This window comes from Amblyomma americanum, chromosome 4, assembly GCF_052857255.1.
Source record: "Amblyomma americanum isolate KBUSLIRL-KWMA chromosome 4, ASM5285725v1, whole genome shotgun sequence".
Lineage (NCBI taxonomy): Eukaryota > Metazoa > Arthropoda > Arachnida > Ixodida > Ixodidae > Amblyomma > Amblyomma americanum.
Genome location: NC_135500.1, coordinates 209,547,538 through 209,569,943, shown reverse-complemented (window position 1 = coordinate 209,569,943; position 22,406 = coordinate 209,547,538). Strand labels below are relative to the sequence as shown.

The 22,406-nt window shown below is 46.5% G+C and overlaps 1 protein-coding gene across 1 annotated transcript; it reads left to right on the top strand.

Annotated features, from left to right (window-relative positions):
• Positions 1 to 939: 939 nt before the first annotated feature.
• On the top strand, positions 940 to 14,092 carry LOC144129226 (uncharacterized). Its single transcript, XM_077663220.1, has 7 exons — positions 940 to 1,443; positions 2,769 to 2,854; positions 7,807 to 8,044; positions 8,459 to 8,575; positions 9,759 to 9,853; positions 11,124 to 11,334; positions 13,868 to 14,092. The coding sequence occupies exons 1-7, from the start codon at positions 1,252 to 1,254 to the stop codon at positions 13,886 to 13,888; spliced, it is 960 nt and encodes a 319-aa protein (XP_077519346.1). The 5' UTR covers positions 940 to 1,251; the 3' UTR covers positions 13,889 to 14,092.
• The last annotated feature ends 8,314 nt before the right edge of the window (positions 14,093 to 22,406 follow it).

Genomic DNA, 22,406 nt, shown 5'->3' with positions numbered 1-22,406 from the left:
AGGCTTAGGAGGAGCCCCACTTCCAGGGGCGCGCGCACCGTTCGATGTTCCGCTGAACGCAAGTTCGATAAATGCGATAGTGCAACACTTTTGTATTGAATTTTCAAATGTGTCTTATGATCGTTTGATATAAACAATAATTCGATATATCCGGGCTCGCCTCTATACGTTTGCACCCCCTGTTGTCCAAGCGTACGCCAGGCGCTGCCAAGGTGACTCAAGGTGTACGACTCAGCGATATCTTAACGAGAGCAGTTTAAAAGTTCACTCACAGTCGCGAGTAAAAAAAAAAAAAAGATTAGCACAAGTGACCGACGACCAGCTAGGTGGAAAAAAGAAAAAAATGTACAATTATCTGCAGGTGATGACTTTATGTTGAAGCTCTTGCTGGAGTGAAGTTTGGGGAACGCCATTTTGTTAATGGCATTTTTGTGAACCAGAGCGGCGTGAGTGAAGGCTTTTTCCCACCAATGGTTGATCATTTGTGCTAATATTTTTTTTACTTGCGAAAGTGCGTCCTCTTCTAAAAGTGCATCGGGCCAGTGCACCACAGAGTGGAAATGTAAAGCTGTCAGAGCCTGGTCTACTCTAAAATTAGTCATCACGAGCAAATGCTATGGGCAGAAAATTTTCCTTTACAAGTATGGAGAGAACTAAAGACTCGCAGACAACACTGACAGTTGGCCTAATAGGTTACTGGCGTGAAGCGATTTTCCGACGCTAATAAATTACCGGCACTTGTCTGGGCTCGTCCATACAACAGGGGTGCATTCTTCCCATAGCTCACGGCAAAATGTGAAAGGATTCCTACAGTAGCTCCGTTCTCGCGCTAGGTTCACCTCCTCCGCGCCTGACTGCGCGTGATGGAAGGGAGGAGCCCGAAACTTCCATCAAGGCTGCTATGCAAAGAATCACTCCGAACATTCAGCTATCGCCAGTGCCAGCACCGCAGTCGGACGCCAGCTACGCGCGAGGTAGGTCGTCGTCGGCAAGTTCGCTCACAACCCGCGGGCACCGGAGGCTACAGGCTGCAGAGACACCAACAACAGAGCTTTCGAAAAGCGGCGTAAGAGGAAGGCCACGTCGGCAACCTGCGGCCCAGCCGGAGGTCTGTAAAATCAGGCGGGGGGTCCAGGCGCCCGGGGCCCTACGGGGAGGTGAGCGGACGGCCGTCGCGCCTTCGACGAGAGGAGAGCCGAACGCTCGAAGGGAACCGGAGCAGGGAGCGGCAGCTAACGCAGCGGCACGACGATGGACGAATTCTTCCCGAAGGACTACACCGACCACGAGTCGGACGTCGAGGATGACTTCCCCGTGTACACGCTGAGCCGCCACTGGAAAGAAGAGCTGCAACTGGACAAGCCCGAGACCCAGGCGCAGAGGAGGGCCCGCCGCGTGATGAGACCCGCGCGCAGGGCTACCGGGGTGCACATCATCAACCCGGTGAGCGAACGTTCTCCTTGCCCTTACAAAAACTTCTTTTAGCCAGTCTGAAGAGTGTCCATAGACTTCTGTCTATAAAGTCTAGACTTTACAAATCCTATAAACAGTCTATAGACAATCTATATATTTATGGTCACACACTTTGGGAGACTTTTGTCTATGCAGACTGTCTATAAACTATGAGTAGAGAAAAAGAAATATCTATAGGAAGGCAATAGAGTCTATAACAAGTCTATAGATTGTCTATAGACCATTTTTATAGTGCACCTTGAGATACTGACACGCCTCAACGTTCTTCCAAACTTTCTCTCTTTTCTTTCTTCCTTATTTTGCACAAGCTATCTTTCGTTCTTTGCTCCTCACCGACCCACTGAACGAACCGATTCTCTGCACTACAAGAGGGAAATACGCAGTCCCTCGAACGGGTTAGGATAGGTGCCTTGACCAGACAAACGGGCCCTGCATGTTCTGGTAAACTGCCCTGCCGAAATTCGTTGATGCAATCTCGCCACGAGCAACAAAAGCTTGCATGAACATCTTTCAAAAAATGTAATCGACCCCAGGGTTTGCTTCTAAGTCGTGCAGTGGGGCTAGCTAGCACCAAGCGGCGATGACCAGCGTTCACCTACCCATTGAGGAATAAGGAGTGCAGGAGGCCCAATACGCGCCACACTGCTCCAGCCCGAAAAAAAAAAAAAAAAACCTGATGGGTCATATATTTCTAACTCAGGCTGCACGCTGGGCTGTGAACTTCACGCGATGTTCCTTCTCGCCTTTTCAGCAAAAATTTATAGAGCGCCCACCCTATTATAGCCTGCGCCTGGTTGTACTTGCCCCAACTTCTGCTGCCATTTGTTTGAGCATCGCTGTGATAGGCAATGTTTTGTTTTTAGTAACTGTAATATCCTGTTCATTTTCCTCCAAAATGCGCATGATGCACAATGAGAAACCAATCAGCAGAGGGCTCCGCGTTAATTTTGACCCCCTGGACATTTGTAGCACGCACAAAATCCGCGCAGAAGCGCGTTTCTGCATGATTTTCTGAAACTGTCGCAATTCTAATGTGTTCAGCCTATGACCTCTTGCTCACCAGCAGACGTCGCTGGCATCTGAGCCCACTCCGCACCGCGAGTTTCCACTGCATCCACTCAATATAACACAGGCAGAAAATTCGGCGATAATGGATTTCTTGCCCATGCCGCTTTCAACAGTTTTCAGCACTTTGCTTCTACAAAAAGTAAAAAAATTACAAAAGATTCACATAACATTGACAAACCAAATGAAACCTTTGAAAGTACTTATGGTTAATTTTTGTTCACTTGTAGGACCCTACACACATGAACAGCGCGGACACTCGTGTGTACGACACCAACCTCTTCTTAGAGATTAAGCTCTCATGGAGGCCAGGCGGGTAAGAAAGCATTGTCTTCGTTGCACTGTGTGCATGCCATTGTTTCTTCTGCTATTGCTTTCTTTCCGTGCTATGCCCTTGGCTCTTTGCGGTGATATCTCCATCAATGGTCCTTTGTGGCCGTGCGGCAATTTTTGACCTTAGATAAACGTAATGTACAGATCGAAACATTATGCACAACAAAAAGAGTTATAAGCACCGCATACGTGACACGTAGAATGCACTACCGCAGAAGTCAATGGGCCCATAAAAGGATTTTGGTCATTATCTAACGCAACAAATCTGTAAAGGTGGTCTTTGTGAGCATTCGAGACAAACTTAAAAGCTCTGCGCGGACCCTGTAAGTTACAAATAATTTTTAAGAATTGCTACCCGCATCCTACACATGGCTTGCACTGACGTCTTTGGAAGGCATTCTGGGGTATGCTATTGCTATGTTTATGAACCATCAGTTCCCGCAGTATGCATTCCGTATCATTTCAGTATGGCAATGTGCGCGATATTTAGGCGGTCCAAGCGAAGCGGTAGCCTCCTTGTGCAAGCGAACGAAGGCGCGCTGAGCTTAGACACCTAATTTTATTAAACCGAAAGCTTTACTAGGCTATGTCGGCGGTTTCGTGTCATCAAAATGTGTCTGCAACCATTGTGGGGAACTAGAAAGAGAGAACGTCTAAAAGGTGATTATAATCGAATGAGGATGATGTGAGGATGCGGCGCAAGTTATTTGGTGACGATCGGATGAATAGTTAATTAATTAGAGCCAAAAGTGTGCGAAAAGTGGCAATGGCCAGCGCAAAAGTGGCGCCAAATTTGAAACTCCAGAAGTGTTGTACCAAGTGACCGGTCGTGTGGGCGGAGCCAACGCGCGGCGCCAAATTTGAGTTTGGAACGAAGCGTGGTGGGAATTCGACGAATTGCACAAATTCTCAGGCAAATAGGGGCAATAGCTAGAGGGCGGGTTACCGCAGTGATCTCGAATTTTCTTGCGCGTTTTGGTCTGTCAAACGATGAGTTAGACATTAGAATACACAAATTACCGGGCGTTATTTGTCTACAAACGCTAAATAATTTATTATTGAATTTCTTCTCTCATGCTTGTTTCGGTTTTGGTTTCATCGACCGACCAACAACTGTGACGTCAAATTGATGTTTTCGTCACGTGATCCACTAGGAAAACTAGTATTTTCGCTCATAGGTAGCTTTAATTCACTACAACACCTAATCCAGCCTCTTTCGACACCTGGGATGAGAAAAAATCACCTGTCAGTGATTATATTAGTTTTTCTAGTGAATCGTGACCTAAACACCAACTTGACGTCACAGTCGTTGTTCGATCGATGAAACCGAAACCGAAACAGCGTCAAGAAGAAATCCAACGATAAATTATTCAGAGGTCGTACACGAATACCACATACGAATGTCTAACGCATTTTTTGAAAGAAAACACGCAAGGAAAAATTTGGTGTCCAGAGTTCTTTAAAGGTGACAACTTCGACCACGAGAACAGTTACCATCGAGTATGTGCTCACCACTTCATAACAGGTAAATTTGCGATTTCGACTGTCAGGTAGATCCTCTCTCCCTGTCCCTTCACCTCTTTCGTTTCATTTCTCCATTCTGCCTGCTATCCTTTACTTCCGCTGCCTCAGCTCAGTTGCTTCAGTATCGATGACAGATGCCGAGGCTAGCAAAAATATTTTCCTTCCCTTTTACTATTATTTTAATAAAACCACTAATACTACTACCACTGTCGGGTACGTGATAATGGAGACACAAGGAAAGCGTCTCTGATTAACCTGGGTGTTTTGCGTTAAAATAGTGGCCACCTAGGTATCTCGAGGAAACAAATCCCGATTAAGCCGATCCTCCTTGGGTATAGCCCAAGTATGGAGATTTCGCACGACGCCAGCGCACAGTGATGCATTACGCAGTGAAGAGCGGCGAGCTAAGGCCCGGATACAGCATGCCGAGGCCGACGGGGCGGGCCGGACACCGATCGAACCGTGCCTCGTTCCGTATCGAGGCGATCTTCTTCATGCCGCCACAGCTGATAGGAGAAATCGACGTTTCTGTGCACTGTGTTTTAGCAGCGGAAAATGAACTTACATTTACTGACAGTGCTACAGTAATAACGCCCCGAGATAAGTTCACCCAACAAAGAGCTACAATGCTGCAAAGTTACAAAGGGCTTAAAAGTAAAGAAAAAGTTTTAAGGCAAAAGCCTTTAATGGCTCATAAACGCGGCCATGGATGTGTCCGGCGTCCGTTACATCCAGCAGCTAAATAACGTCACCGAGACAAGGCACCAAAGCAACTACAACAGTCTGAAGCAGCTACGCGCAGCCGCGATCAATCGAGATAAGTGTGGTGGCATCGCAAAGAAAATGATAAAGCAATGTGGCTGATGAGCGTGAGACGTCATTGAGTGGCGTCACCATCGTTCGAGAGGAGCGCTCCGCAGGCAATCTTGCCAGACGCCTCCTGAACGCCGACCCGGAAGGATGCCGCCTAAACGCTCTTTGTAGTCTTTAATCAGCATCTTCACCACACATTAGCAACACAAGCAGCAACACCGCGCTAAAGGCTTTCGCCTCACCGCACTTTAGGTCAACAAAGTGCCCCCCTGGATTTTTGCTTTCAGCTCTAGGCTCTAGAGTTCAACTTCATCTTCCTAGAGCTGCGTTCTCACCAACGCACTAACGAAGGTAATGTGTCATTATAGCGATTGTGCGCTTTCAATCGAGGATCGCAAAGCGGCTGACAACGTTGCCGCGTCGTCGTCGTCCAGTCGTTAAATCGCGTTCGACTCTTCGTGACCCTATGTAACACAGCACACAAGGCCGTCCGGTCCTCCACTGTTTCCCGTATGCATCGGTGGGGCCATCTAGCCATTTCATCCTCTGCTGTCCCTTTCTCCCTCTGCCCTCCATCTTTCCCACCCCGCAATGTCCGCAAACAGGCTAACGACCGCGCTCTTCTCTGCTTCCAGTCGTGCGGGGCCGACGTTCTCGCCCTGCCGAACCTTATCCTCGCACCGAACATGCACTGATACGATCAGCTGCGATTTTCAGCCCTATTGCACATTAGGAAGAGGAGGCATTTCCACCAAAAAGAGTGAAGGAGCCGCTCGTAGCACGAAACACCTCATTCTATCCGCGTCTCGAAGCACGCGCGGCAGCCAAGCGGTTCGTAAACATGGCCGCCGTAGCAGTGATCCAGCTGGTATGATCCCACGTGCAAGCTATCGTGTAACTGATCACCCAGCGGGGAATCTGGGTGAGCATACTGACTGGGCGTGACCAACTGACGTGAGCGGGACAGGGCAGTTCCAACTCGTTTTCTTTATTTTTTTTTCATGGAGCGTTCGCGCGTACGAGTTAAAAAAGAGAAGAGGGGAGCATAATTTTTCCTCGCCGATATCTTCGTTGTTAGTGAAGCTAGGCAAAAAAATTTTACGATGCGGTGACGAGTGGTGCAATGCTGCTCTCTCGTGCGCTTTTCCGAACCTTAGTATATATCGTTCTTTCTTTAGAAGGACCACTCTTTCCTGTGGGGTTTGGGCATTACGGTAGTGGTGGCTGTGCTTATGTGCGTGCGGGATGAGCCTTGCAGTCGTCTGACCTGACGGATTTACGTAGCCTCATCATGATAGTGTGGTCCGTAATTGCAACGTCCTGGCCCTAAATGGACTTTCGGGCACTCGTGCTGAGGCGAACTTGGCGTTGCGAGGAAAAGGGGCTATCAGCTAAAAAAGACGCCCCAGACAACACACCAACATACTATAGCAGGGACATCAATGCGACAATTAGGGTGGGCATCGTGTGCATGTCCCGCATATGTCTGCTACAGGGCTTGAAAGTGTCCGAAGTGAAACGCCGAAAGACATCACCCGGAAGCGGGCTCAGGACCGTATTCGGGCTTCGAACAGACGTTATCCCTTGCCTTTATTGGAAGTTCAGACTATAAAGTAATCGCTCTGCCGATGCACGTCCGAGACCACTGGAGATCTGTCCATCAGTGCCGAGTAGCAGCAAAGGTGCAAAAAGGCGTGGCGCTGTTGTGACGTCGGGGAAGGGTCATCACCGTAGCGACTTCAATCCCAATGCGGTCGAGCTGGGCAGTTGGCGCGGTGTGCACACAGGGGCAGCCCAGCCAAAAAAAAAAAAGTGGCACAAACGAAAACAGCTTCATGTACTACCAGCAACGAATGAAACGCGAATGAGAAAACTGAGGTGCCAACAACAAAAAAAAAACACCAGCATATTAGCTCCTGGAGTGAAAACACAAGCGAGGTTGAATAACACTTCTGAAATGAGTTCAGCACGGGAGTCTAGATCATTATAGCCATTCTACAACATAGTTACGGCTTCTCGAGACGGGGAGCGCTCGGTGACAATCGGCAAAGACTCGTTACTGCGTCTCCCTGCTACTCTCCTCACTTTCTTGATCTCACTTTTATACTCTTTATACCGTCGGCGGTAACCTAGGACGCCCCAGGGTTCCAGCCGGGATATCTGATACCACGATGCTGTTGCATCAGCCGCCCCGGCGGCTGGCTGCTCTATGTCCCCAACGGGAGGATGACCCCAGGGTGCTGGCGGACTGCATCCGCCGGCTCCTCGGCGTTTTCGCCGCTAAGCGGCTAGATGGGTTGCTCTGCGCAGGTTAACATGGCTCCTGGCTTCAACAAGTAGCCAGCTGCAGGAACTCCCTTTGCAAAATCACCTGGAAAAGCAGCACGCGCTGACGCATTTTCATGTGCGATTACGCGTTACACTCAGCACAATTTGAACAAATGTTTGGTTTTTCTTCGTAATCGCAATGCTGAGGTTCGCCTGCATAATGCAATGGTCTTGCTCTTATATGCAACCTCAAGAATGGTCCTATACGCTGCCCTGTCGACTAGCACTCAGTTTATATGCTCTGTGCCACAAGCCACGTTCCCTCGGCAGGGCGCGGGTTAACTTCATCAAAGGGGAGCAGGTGGTCTTCGCGGTGGAGTTCAAGGACTACAACGCGACTTCAGACAAGGATCGGTACGACCAGCCGGAGCCGGATCTGGCGCTCGTGCTGCACCACCTGGACAGCAACAAAAAGCTGGTGCAGTACGAGGTGGACCGGAAGACCTTCAAGCCAGAGGAGCTGCACACGTACAGCTTCAACGTCCGCCAGAGGGCCTCCAGCGTTAAGGTATGATATTTATTTCACAGACGGAGCTTGTGTTCGCGGCAAGTAAAAGCAAGCGTCGTCAAGAAGAATGTTCGAAGGTTTCATAGACTTACAAGGACTCTCCATAGCAGTCGGGAGTTCGGCAGCGCCTCCCTTTCGAGAAGCAGGGGAAAAACTGTGAGCTACGCGTATTGGCCCCCACACTGTACCACCCCGAATGATTTTTGCCTCAGACTGTTTGTTTATGATTCATTTACTTATTTTGAGGCTAACATGAATTGTGCCACCATGCAGCAGACGCAGCTATAATGAAAAAAAAAATGATGAGAATTTTACAATCTTCCTTTTACCCTTTAGCTGATTAAATTATGCAAAAGGCACCAAACATGCCTAGTGACCCTGAACTAAGCATCGCCGTTTCATTTCTCATTGCAGATCAGCGTGAATGAAACCGAACTGGCAAAAGTGAGCATTTTTGAACAGTTGACTGAAACCCAGATATCATCCACAGAAGGTTTAGAGGTGATGGCACTGCATCAGCCTTGCCGACTGGTAAGAGGTCTTCGCTGACGTGTAAAATATGTGCATATCACACTCACTAGGTCTTTCTAATCATCCAGCCATGCAGGCTAAGGAAAGTTGAGTTCTCTCTTGTACACATGCCCCAAGTGCGCACTTAATAACAGTACATGCTTAAGGTCTTAAGCTTGTTAATGTCATCATTTTCGAATTCGGTGCTCCATCTCCAAATTCCAAATTTAACGTCATTATACAAAAGTCACAGTGATCATAATGCCTGCAAGGGAGCCAAAATTTTCCCCGCGATAAACAGTGCTAAGGAACATAATATCTTGTCAGTGTTGTTCATATGAAATATAAATATTTTGCGGACAATGCCGCTGTTCTTGCTTGGAAAAAGTAGTCATGAACTCACGTGCGAGCGCACAAGCTGAGATTATCTGTCAGAAGTGCTGGTAATAATGCCGCCTTTGGCAACGTGAATGCAGAAGAGGTGCCTCTTCCTACTGAAAGTTATGAAGGAATCATTTGCTGCTCGATGGGGACTTGTTGATTAAAAAATTGCATGTTTTTCTGCGTGTGGAAAGGGGACGAGAGTACGCATTCCTCGGGCGAATGAGCTGTGGATAACTCAGTAGATTGCAAATGGCAGTAAGGATAATGCCATTAAAGCTGACCATGTGGCACCATATGAATGGCGTTAAAACTTAAGGTGGTAGGCGCTGAATGGCATTAAATTTGTCCGTGTGGCACGAATATTAGACATGAGTAGGACCATAGCAATGCAATAATAGCGTTATGTGTTTGAGTGATCACTGTGATGTTGTAAAATGAGAACACGTGAACAGTTTGAGAGTGTGATGCACTCCAAAGTTTGTACTGCTACAGGTTGACATTCATCAAAAGTGCACATGGTCTCAACTGTAATTGTGACACGACACAACTTCGAAATGCTTTTAAAAATTTACAAGAAGCCACAAAAGGCGGAACTTTTTAATTTCTCAAGAAACCAAAAGACAGAAGTAAAAGACCAGCCTTTGCAACTGAAGACAGATGAAATAAATATCTCTCACAGCTTTGGATAGATCAAGCAGCATTTCTAAAGCTTTTCACGTGGTAAACAATACACCCGTTCAGTAGAACAATAAATGAATGCCCGTAGAAGCAGCGTGCTTTACAGGTACACATGACAATATTCTGCACATGAACGTTTCAGGAAAAGCCCTTCACAACAACAATTGTGCCAGAACTTGGTGTTGGAGAGAGGATTGTCCTATTCGGAACTTTTGAACTGACGGATTGTGACCACAAGTAAGTGAAGTTGTTGTTCTGCAGAGATCATAAAGAAAATACTTGCGGATTATCGCTGTTGAAAATGAAGTGGTTGAAAATTTACTGGCCAGTTTTGAGGCAATCGCCAGAAGAATTACCAGTCACATACAAGAAAGGTGCACCGAGTAGTGCTTCTACGTGCCGAATCAGGAGTGCTGTGATTCACAGTCCATTAATATGCAGAAAGCAGAAATCATGTTCAACTCTGCAAGAAGGCAAGCGGATCGAGCAAGGGATGGCAAGGACTAAGGCAGGTGGAAGAGATTATAATATAGGAAGTTTGTTGGGATAAGTTGGTCACCGCTGGCACAGGAGAGAGGGGTATCTGAAGGGATATGAGGGAAGTCTTAATTCTGCAGTGGACGTAGTTACGCCGTTATGATCATTCGCAGTCCTGGAACAAGTGTGCTGCATTGGTTGTAAAGAGTTGCTAAAATGCTTATTCAGTTTTATCGCATGTCCGCTGTCAACACGTAGCTGTTGTTCCGCACTTCCATCTTATAGCAGAGCAGCTCTTCTTCCAGTTCGGGAAATTTGTACGGCTTGCCTCGGAAAGCGCACTTTTCGTAGCTTGTGTTCCTCAATGCATCCTTATGGTTGCGCCATCGGACATACTTCTCGGCACGTCGAATTTCCCGCCTGCCGCACGCTTGCCGTGTTCGACAGCAAATGCTCGGCGCAGCACAAGAAAGCCAAAACTACCGCGAACTAACGCACTACCGCATGCTATTGACAGCCACAAAAAGCTGGAGCTGGTGATGCCAATGCCGAGCTCGTGGCGAAGTTGTTTACGATGATGATGATGATGACTCGCAGCCTTGGGTGCCATTCGTGGGCGGCGTCTCAAAGCTCCGGTGCACGTGCGTGGCCTCCACGATCAAGCGCCCCACTGCTCGCAGCCGGAGCCGATCGCGGAGGCCACGACGCGTGCATTTCGAAGGCTATTCCCGCGAGGGTCGTGGGAAAACTACAGCCCTTACGAACACCTTCTTTTTTTTAATATTTCCTTCGGGAAAAATAGCTTGTGAAGCCCGTACATGGGTGTGGCCCTTACACGCGTTTATACGGCATGTCTATAGTATATGCTCCTATTAGGGCTTCTGTAGTAGACATCCTCAACTTGGTTACATGACATGATTTTTGGGTTTAGATAGGTAGTTGGATATATATTCATGCAATGCGATTCTACAGACCTGTGGAATGCAGCGTCAAGACACTTTGCAGATGAGAACAAAAATTTACTTTCTAGAAAGCTCCTCACCATAGGCAACACCACTGTCCCATGGCCTGAGAATGTAAAGTACAAGAAGAAGACCCGCATCACCATCCAGAGGTACAAGACACAGCTGGTGGTGTATTATCACACCGCACCCTTCTTCAAAAGCAGACAGGTGGACTTCGAAAACGTGGGTGGGAAGCTGGAGCTTTGCCCTGCATTCAACCTGGTTGGGCTGTGGATTGTGAGTACAGAACTGCAAGAAGAACTTCCTTACAGGCTCTTGCATACTCAGATGCATCTAACATCATGAATTATGGCACAGTTAAAGAGGGGGCAACTGAAACTGTTTATTGCAAACTGCTTTGACAGCCACCTTTTCACAAAAGTTTTGAACAATGCATTGCACAACCACCTCCTGCAATGGCTGCCCATAGGTCCACCCCCAATTTTGGCTACAAATTAGAGGGAGGCACATAGACAGAAATGTTTTTAGGGAGGGGCCCAAGAGAGTCTTTTGTGCCGGGAGTTGGGAGGGGGAGGGGGTGGCAGTAGCGACTGAGCTTGGTTTCAAGTGCGGGCCCAAGGAAGCCCAGGCCCCATGGATACGGGCTCCATGGAGCTAAGGTATGGCACCATGTATGCCATATGGCTCTTAACTTGCATAAATTGGGTACAGATATAATAACCCTTTCTGCTAGTGAGTTACATAAAATGTTTCTGTATCTCTAAAATGGGTAATGTAAATAATATAAATTGATATTTGTAGTTTTGGGTTTTGTATTTTCCTTTGCTCTGCCTGTATATCCTTTTGTTAACTCATGTAACTCTGGCTAGTGACTCATAAGTGTTTTGTAGTTTGCTCTAAATTCAGTTCTGCACGTTCAGGACAGTGCGAGCATATTTTTTATTTTGTAACTCAAAGGCTGTTTTTGTATCTAGTTATTTCCATTGTACACGCCGCTCTTGTCCTTGTACTTGACGGGGAATGGGAACTCGTCAAGCTGCTTAAAACAGCAGTTCTTATTTTTACATTCCCCATGTTCATGGTGAGCATAAATGAAGATTTGATTTGATAAATGAAGTATCCAGAAGGCAAGGAAGCCAGATGAATATACAAGTAACTGATGCAAGGACATGGAAAGAAAAATGAACAAAAATTAAATGCTTATACCTGTTCCTGGTTGGCAAAAATAATTTGTGTCACCAGTGTGTAAAATCTGAGTGAGCAAGCCAGGCGCTAAGCTGAGAGAAGATTCTTTGGGTTTCATTGAACAATATAGTGGTCGGTAGTTTGGGCATGGACCTATGAAGAAGCACGAGCTGAAGCACCTCTGCCATTTCTCAAACTGGAAGCATTTTTAAATAACAGCATCAAGTAGTAGTAGTAAGTGGTTTATTAGAATAATAATAATCTGCCCCGGCATCTGCCATTGATACTGAAACACCTGAGCTGGGGATGCGGAAATAAAGGATAGTAGGCAAAATGGAGAAATGAAATGAAAGACGTGAGGGGACAGGGAGAGAGGATAGGGGGAAGAGGTAATATACACAAAAACCATTTGCACAATAATAAATATGTACAGGCTGCATGAAGCACCACCTTCACTTTCAGTTTGAAAATGCAGAGCTGGGCATTTGGCCACACAGAAACAAGCACATAAGTTTCAACAGTTGTTGAAGTTCTTGCTTGGCAAACACTAACACTTTGTTCACAGCGTAAGCTAACATCAGCTTAGTGTTGGTGCATGCTAGTGTTTGATAGACACTTGCCAAAAAACAAAACCAACTTACTGCAAGTTCAGTAGGTCAAATTATCTTTTCATCTCACCCCTATAGCAGTAGCAGTGGCAGTGGAAACCAACCAACTCATGTTTCACTTTTGGGCTTCTATCAAGCGGTAGGAAAATTAAAATAACTTCAACTTCAGGATGCCAACTTCAGAATCCTAGCTGCCACTATGCATTACAATCAACACTGATTTCTTGTTACATGCAGCTTGAAGGAAGAACACATTGTAGCCAATATGAATTTTGTCATGAGAAATTAAAAATTTCAAAGACCTATTTTCACATAAAGCAAGACACCACCTTATTACAGCAAACAGCATAGCCTATCACGGAAGACTGCAGTGTACACAACTGCCTACAAGAAAATGCTCCCACAATAAAAACAAAGGGAAGTACTATCAGCAAGAAATGAAACGCGAACAAGACAATTGAACCATGGACTGCAAGATACGGCACTCTTAGCAAGGGGGAGCTAAATACTAGTTCCTACTATTTTAATTTCGAAGGCGTGAAGACTCTTCATCAGAAATGTTTTCCAACCTCGCGTGTATTTCAAATCCAGGAACTAATATATTCACGTTTTTGTGTTGCCGTCTCAGTTTTCTTGTTCGCGTTTCATTCGTTGCTGATAGTACATAGTCTTTCCACAAGTACTTTTCATTTCGCCTAACTGTAACATTAACGATGCATGAGAGTATGAATTCAACCTTTCTTACAGCAACAAAGTGACACTGGTGGCCTTAGACTGGACGCAAGTTGGATGAATGCACAGGATGTAAATAGCACCAAGCACAGAAGTGAAAACACATTTGCAGATAGATACAATGCGATACAGTCATAAATGCGACCTAATGTACTAGGTGCTGAAAAAACAGGTGTTCTGAGCAAAAGTTTTATACAATCTGTCTTGCCATAATGTAACTAAAAGAAAGCACATATGGGTTCACAACGACATTACTAATTCCTATTATGCGGCCTACTTTTCAGGAGCGGATGAAGAAACTGTGATTATTGAGGATGACAAAAGTGAGGATGAGGCTTGCAGTGGATGAAGAAAACCAGATTTCGAATCGATATTTGCAGTGCCGGCACTTGGGTTCATTTAGTTTTTTTTTTTTTCATCAACATGGTGGCGGGATTCCTTCGTACATTTAATCCTTCTTTCTTTTTGGTGTGAAGCAAATAAAGGGAGCTCCCTCCAAACTAACTGGACATTAAATCTTCAAGCATAATAGATAACAAAAGTAAAATCTTTCTTGTGCACTCTGAAGATGATGAAATCAACTTACAGTTCAGTGAAGCACCATTCTCTCCAGCTGTGGCTCAGCGTAGAACATTCAACTAACTGAATTTCTAACCTGCCTCATGTTAAAAAAAGAAAAAACCATTGCCAAACAGTGGCAGCTTTTTGGATGTTTTGCAGCATGTAATCAATATTACTCAAGTGAATGAAGGGGAGCAAAAAAAAAAAAATGAATGCATCATAAAAACTAAAGCAGTCTACTGTATTACTACTAAAGCAGTTCCGAAATATTCTGCTGCAGTATAGTTAGTTGCCTTGGAACCTCTGCTATACTACCAAACTGCGAGGTAAGGTAACGAAGTCCAGCAACTTATTCAAAAACACAATTTTCATTAAAGAGGGCCGGTCCCATATTCTGGAAGCGTGAACTAAGTGGAGACATAGAAATGTGCATGGCTTTAACTGAGTGCTTTCTACAGCTCCAAAAAATGGCAAATGCTGACGCCGTCATCTCGGATCACATTAGTAGCTTGGAAGCTTCCACCGCCTGTTTTTTTTAAATTCTTTAATATAAATTTGTAATATTCAATTCGGCACTACAGTTCCTGATACAATGAAAAGTGCACCTGCAGTTGAGATGACTTAAATGAGACAGGTTGTCTGTCATCACATAGCTGTCACTTCTGCATGTAGTGCTTCAATGAATCGGTGCAGACTGAAGTGGACATTTCCACTTAATGGACACTTCCAGAACATGGGCACATATGGATTGTGACAATGTAACAGTAGCTGCTGTTCTGGCAAGTTGGAAACTGGAGAGAACCTGGCTGTTTGCATACGTCTACCTCCAAACTTGCCAACGTCGGAGTGGGTGGAGGCAGTGGCTTCCAACATGTATGGCTGGCTCCCCAACACTTGACAGCGGTACACTCTTGGAAGCATTTACCTTGCACTTGTAGCTTCCACTCCTCTGAGAGCAAGTTGTGAGACTAAGTATGATCTACGTATCATCACCTGTACCATGGAAGCTTGACGGAAGTTAGGCATAGTGCACCATTAAGGCAGCCATGACATTACATGCAGGCCACTCATAGTATTAGGAGGCTTGCTAAAGCCGTCAAGTTGCAAGTCTCAATTTGCACGTCACTTGGACACATAACACACAGCATTAGAAATCACTGCTTAGAGGCAGGCCACTTGAGCATGTATGAGACCGGCTTTTTCATAAGCTGCCGTGCACGAAGGTATTGCAACCTTAATGTGTCAAGTTTCTTATGGCACAATGTAACCTTTTCTTTTGTGAGAGCGATTTTGCGTTCCATAGCGAGCACGACGTTTTTAGAACGTTGGGATGGGCTAATTACTTGGCCGTAAGGTCCCTTGAGGGAAGCAGGGCGCCACCGCAGAATAGTTTTTTCGACTCCGACCGCTGTGGCTGAGGCGGACGAAAACGAAGGCTGCGGCATCGGAAGCAGTGGCAAAGGGCTGAATTCAATCGCGCCTGCACCGTCTCCGCATGGCGCAATGCATTCCGTAGGAACCAATGATTCGCTGCTCGAAACACCAGATATCGCGGCCTGGCCTTCAACAGTTGTCGATATGCCATGCGTTGAATCACTCTCTTCGGCAGGATCTCTTGTAACTGCAGGGTTGTTGGCAGTTACGGCTCCCCGCAAAAGAGGCACAGTAGGTAGGGCTTGTAACTGGGGTAGGTTTGCAGACGCCTGCGGCTGCTCGCAAAGCACAATAATGGCCACAGGTAAGGAGCTCCCCAGAGGCACTGCACCAGGTTGTAACTGCACAACGTTGGAAGCCGACAGAAATCCCGGTTCCGGCCGAATAGCCAAAGGTCTAAGTCGAGTTGTACAGACAGGTTTTCTTTTTTTCTTTCTTGATCGGGCACTGGGCTTGTTGTCTACACAAGGCGCTTGCGCAGAGTCGCTCAGACGTCTCTCCATTTAATATCGCGGGATAGTAACGACTGTCCATGCACTTCTAAGCGTGTTTGACTCTAACGGCAGCAGTGGGTGCTGCAGATGGTGCCGTGATATCCTGGGTTCATTTATGAATGCGTATGCATTTCGACGCGCTTCATTCGTGGCAGCCTTCTCTTCTGGGCGTGCGTCCGGCTGCGGGTATTTACCTTGTTCTCCAATCAAGGGCACACTTTCTGTTGGCCCCGACTCTCAAGGCGCTTGTACAGGTGCTACAATAAAGTGCCGACGGCCGGCACAGGCTTGTGACGTTTTCACAACGAACGGCGATGCACTACAAATGCTAAAAATGCACCTTAAGGCCTTACAAAGTAAAATACGCTCTTCAGCCCCCATCGGCTCCGTCTGAAAGACTCCCAGATGCAGCAAGTGCAGGCAAGTGCATGCTTACGTCAATAAAACGGCGTAACCAGGGTAAATGTTGACAAGCAGTGACACACGCAACGCACGTCTCTGACGACAGCGCTTAGCACTGGTAGAGCACTGTAGCACTGGTATGCACTGGTCAAGGTAGATGTATACACAAATCCGCCTTGCACTGGTTGCAGTGGTGGCTAGTGGTGGCTGAGCAGAGTCTTGACTTGTCTCGACTACACTCTACAACAGAAATGTTCTGAACAGATACGATTACAGTCAACTGAAATTAATAATGCAAAGCATTTTAACGTATAAAAATTATGGCTTTTATTTTACATGGAGTTTTCAGTAAAATTTGTAACTTCTTGTAATGGTCGTACGACAGCTATCATTATCGCCATCACCTTTAGCGCGCTTTTTGAACTCTGCGCTAGACGCCCTGCAGACAAGCCGTCGAACAGTCTGCAGCTCTCTACACAATCGCAGTGGGAGGCCGTGCTGCTCAGCTCGGACCCGGAGTTTCAACTCCGAGTCGCCGAACGACATGGTCGTCGGCCACCTGGCGTCCGGCCTAGGAGAGGAGCCCACCGCGGGGAGGGGAATGTCACCCCAGCCCGCGCCAAAGACCTCTTCTTTAATGAAGTTTACCTCCTCCTCCTCCTGCTCTAACTGTGCTCTTCGGGGTGTTTTACCCTCTGCTTTACGCAACAGTGGGAAAACAGTCCTTGCTCCATTTTCGGCCATAACCGCACTACCAAGGCCATCACCAGACCAGCAAGCACACGGATGAGAGAAAGATCGCATGAAAAAGATATCGCTTTTTTTTAATGCGAAATGAATTTATGTCCTATTAGCACAAAAGCCGCTGTCCACCGTCTCTCGTCTAAGGCACGAAATTGCTCAGGGACGTCACCATGCTCTCGCATGACTTCAGCAGCATACCATAAGACAGGGACGTCTACAGCAGAGAAGAAAAATAAAACTTCCGAAGTTGCGAGGAATTGAGCCAAGGACCTTCAGACTGCGAGGGAAACACGCAACCCATAGGCCACAAAACCACGCTGCTTCTCGGCGAATAAAGGTGAACCTAGTCTATGCTTTTCATTACGACTTTGTGCTAATTAGTGGGCGTGTCATTAGAAAGGAAGGAATATTTAATGAGCCTCGCAATGCAGCTCGCGGTGAGACAATGCTTTCGCATTCAAAACACGTAAGCCGTCTTAAGTACCCTCCGTAATTTTTAGTGCTAAAGAACTTCTTCGCGAGATCAAACCGGCTCACCGGTTTGTGTGAAGCTTGACCTCGAGGGTAACCTTCGGCAAACCGTAAATATATACAGAAATGAGGAAATAATAAATATTGTCGCGACTAAGATTCGAACCTGCGGCGCGAACAGATCAGATTCGGTTTTTTTTTTCGGCGAATATTATTTTCCAAGAATGAAATGCTTTCTTCGGTCATTTAATGTAGCAAATCTGCGCGGTCATAAGTCACTAAAAGTCTTTCTCGGTGTTTTTGTCATCCTGAACCATTTATTTACCACTTTTTAACGCTTAGAGATGAGCTTGTAGAAGAAATTGCTACCGTCAAAAAAAGAATTACTCAGGTTAAAGCCGGAAGACAAAGACGGAAGTGGAAACTTATTTCTAAGAACTATAGTTTGACATGTCATCGTTGGGCTGTCGTGCGGGGTTGAGCGTGAGTTCGGGCAATCAGGTGAACTGCATGTTCAAGGCCGCGATGTAACTGCCGCTCAATCGTTGCGGTAGCGAGAACATACTTTTTCGTGACACCCGTTCGCGGTTTCGTGTTAATTTCCTGCAGTTGATTAACCTACTCAACCGACTAACTACGAAAAGCAGGTGATGATGACAAACATACAGTCCTTAGAAAGAAGGAGGCGACTAGGTGATGCTTCCCGGCCTGTAGAGGCAGAGGAACAATGCATCCAATCGCACAACAACCCTGCTTATCCAACAACACTATTATGCCCCTGGCTTTCCGACTTGGTAAATTTTCAAATCGACTGAGTGCAACTATAGTATTCGACAGCCATATAGCTATGCCTTGCATGCCAAGAATACTGATCTTTTTCGGTTAAAGCACAGTTTCTAAAACTGGATTCGGAGTACTTTTATCGTTTTGTTTTTATCGGTTTAAACCGAAACGTCCAACGCCTAACTATAGTCTAATCAAAATACTCTATGGGCCGATGAAGTAAATTTTGACGACCACTATCTAGAAGCATGTCAGTAAGTACGTTGCGATCTGTACCCTCCTTCTCAGAAAAAAGAAAAAACACTAGAGGGCGACGCAAGAGCAGCGAGCCACACAACGACGAGAGGTACTACACCAGTTTTTCTCCCGACTTGCTACCAACATTAAACCGGTGGGCTGAAATTTAGCAAAGCACATTTCGCCGTACTCAGATCCTTCCCATTGGAAATTAAGTGGTGTGCACAACAGACTGTTATCTAATTTCCCGCACATGGCGACTCCTTCAACGCTGTACTTCTTCCTTTTCTGACTTTGATCCAATTGTTTCAACGATTCTAGTGCACCCATGTATGTATCCAAGACGAGCAGGATCTGAGCTTCTCGTACGAGATTGTCGTGCACAATGTCTGCAGCATGAGTTCACTGAGGGATCATTCTCAATGGACACATAGACAACGACGGGGATATCACTGTTTGTAGCAGATTCGTGGTCCTCTTCTTTCGTCAGTTCGCTGCGCTTGTTGATTTGCCGCTTCATACTATACTACTCTGTTTGATGGTTCCTCCAGTGGGAGACGATTAGCTTCGAGCCCGCTTGCGCCTTAATTCGAGCGACTTCTTTTCCGGTATCCAGCAATAATTTCTGTGGCATGGCAGTGGCATCCCGACTGCGGATTCCTGCTATAGCAGCGTTTACACGACCTGGGCCTTCGACAGGGTTCGTATTTAGGGTAGAAAACCGGTTAGCGGGTCCATGTAAAGCTGCGTTTACAGTAAACATCGTCAGGTCGTGTCTGGGAGTCGAGGGTTCGGTTCCAGCCATCACGACAGCAAGGGGTGGATTGACTCGCAGATCCCTCTGCAAATAACACTTATTGCCTTTCACGCGCGTGGAAAGGTTGCAAAAAGAAAAAGAAATAGTAAGAGAAAAGAAATAATTCAAAACGACGCACTGTTCGTTCTACTAAACAGAAATAGAAAACAACAGAGCATCCTCTGCATGGCGAGTGGTGTGTGAACTGAAGTGGCTTTTTTTTATTATTTTCGCGAAAAGTGAAAGGCTCAGTAACCTAACAGCTGAACTTTTGCATTCGAGTTATGTGATAGTTTGGGAAAGAAACAGTAAAAGCTGAGCAATATTGCAGTTCATTTGATAAGACTAACTGTTATCGAGTCCTTGGATGCTGTGGATGTAGTGGATTAACAAGTTTTTAGGTTTATTAAACAATTGAAATCAGAATGTAAAAAAAATCGGTAGAAACACTTAAGACTGCTTACGTGTGGGAATGCGAAAGCGTTACTGTCCCTGAGTGCATTGACACCCACCCATAAACACACCACCTGCACACACACACACACGCGTATGACACCAACCGGAACATTGTATGACGAAAGGTTGCATCATTTGGCCTGCAAATTGGTTTTTGAGGAAAGGAAATGGCGCAGTAGCTATGACATATAGGTGTACACCTCAACCGAACCTTAAAGGGAAGCTGAAGCACTTTTCGAAAAAATTTAGTTCCATGCAGCATTTTATAGTTTTTAGTCCGCTGATAAAGAATATCGCATTCAAAAAGGGCGGGAAAAAACGCAAAAAGCTGTTTTTTGGAATAAAACGGGCACCAGCGTCTCGGGGCGCCGAGCGAACGCCGCGAATGGCTGGGATCGTCGTGACGTCATCTACGGGATCTCCGGCCAGCACCGACTGCGTTGCTGCGTTGCGCGTTACTTGAGCTGGCTTGAGAACTGCGTTTTGCAAATTATGGATCCATCGTTCACCAAAGCGCGGGCCGAAAAGCAGCAAGCAAAGCAGGACGGCCGGCAGACTACCCGTGAATGGCGTCACTTCCGCCAGTTCCGTCCCCCCATTCGGCGCTTCTGGAAACGAAGAGGGCGTGTCGGCGGCGGGTTTTTAGCAAGCGATTGCGGCTCATTTTGCGAACAGAATCGAGAAAAAATTTACACACATGATTTTTAAAGTGCCTTCTTCCCAACCACAGCGTTTCATGCAATTTGAAAACCGTTTCAGCTTCCCTTTAAGAAAAGAAGTAGAGAGTCTGGGAAGGCATGCAATTGAAGGCGCATATGTCGTCGGTTCGAATCCGTGTCGCAAGCTTGTCTCAAACTCGACAAGCACATGTAAGCTATATGCAACAAGAAATCGCACGCTATTTATTGTCAAAAACGCACCAAATTCGTTTTCTATGGCAGTCTTAACTACTCCGTGTAAACGCAGGACAAACTTGGACTTGTATACAATCAGGCCCGTTGCGGGATACTGCCACTTTTAGCTTCAAAAATATCGCGGCATCCCAAACCGGGCATGACCAATGACTTCGTCTCAGAGTTTTCATCCTCAAGGCGCGCCGCTACAACTTTTGCGCACTGACTGATTTCTATCAGTAAGAGACCGTATTTTGCATAGAGCAGTACTGTTCTCTGCAGATGTCGCAGGAACAGAGTTGTTAATAGTACGAAACTCTATGCTCGCAGGCATGCTGTCGTCGTTGTTGCTAGTCGGCTTGAGAGACTGCCGCCACTGCCCGTGAAGGATCAATGTAAAAAACTGCTTCTTAGCGGTAATAAACTTAAATAATTGGTAACAGAGCATCAACTAACGAATCCTTAGTAGAATTGCTGCAAATTTTGGAGCAAACCGGCAGCAACTCACTTTTTCCAGTCGTCATAGTTATTTTATGCGGTCTTCTTCATCGTTCTCCTTTTTGCCCACTGCTGCAGTGCCTAGAATACCTGCCACTGTTCCATTATTTCTTTAACTGACCTCTTTCTCTTGGTCAACGCCTCTGTGAGACCAGTTTCGTTCGCAGCAACTTCAGCTCCCGTGTGTCCCTGTGTTCCTCACGGCTGCTGTTTTCCATCGTTTGGTTCTTTTCATTTTTGTTTTGCCATCTTTTTTTCCTTCTTTTGGCGCTTGCATTTTCCTTCGCTTTGTTCCACAATGTTGTTTGCTTGTTTCTCCCTTAAGAACGTCCTTCTCGATCTTTGGCTCACTATGATGATAATGATTGGATGCTTCATTTTTGTCGTATCCACTCCGATTCGATGTAACCTGACCGACAGTGACCGAGTTCACTGGTCGTTACAGTTACTCGGGAGATCTGCGCGTTGTGACCACAATGCGTATATATAAAGTGTGTCATAAATAAAGTGCCGCCCATCCCTCCCCGCGTGGGTACATGCGCCATTTACCGGGGGTGCCACAAATACAATGTGGAAAGTTGCAGTGTGAAAGCAATGCAAGACCGATATGTGATGCACAAAAAGTGTGAAATGGGAAAAATTGTTGTGAACCGAGAAGTGGCAGAGGCTTTGAAGTGAACGAGATTCTAGAGTCATAGCATAGCGCGATCCGCGATCAACTGCCGTGACCCACTTCCTCGGCGCACCACTGCGTAAGGGATGATTGGTCCCGACGCAGCAGGCGCGCACGCAGCTGGCGGGCACGTGGCGCCATCTGGCGCCATTAGGGCGCGTCAGGGCGCCTTCTGCGCACGCGCAGAGGAGCCTACCGCAAGCTGGTCACGGTAGCGGATCGCGCTGTGCTATAACGCCCCGCCGCGGTGGCTCAGTGGTTAGGGCGCTCGACTACTGATCCGGAGTTCCCGGGTTCGAACCCGACCGCGGCGGCTGCGTTTTTATGGAGGAAAAACGCTGTGCGATGTCAGTGCACGTTAAAGATCCCCAGGTGGTCGAA

Excerpts from the sequence above, each read along its gene's own strand:
- LOC144129226 (XM_077663220.1), top strand. The coding sequence starts at position 1,252 with ATGGACGAATTCTTCCCGAAGGACTACACCGACCACGAGTCGGACGTC. Across the intron at positions 2,855-7,806 it reads CTCTCATGGAGGCCAGGCGG|GGCGCGGGTTAACTTCATCA; the intron begins GTAAGAAAGCAT and ends TTCCCTCGGCAG. Across the intron at positions 8,576-9,758 it reads TGCATCAGCCTTGCCGACTG|GAAAAGCCCTTCACAACAAC; the intron begins GTAAGAGGTCTT and ends TGAACGTTTCAG.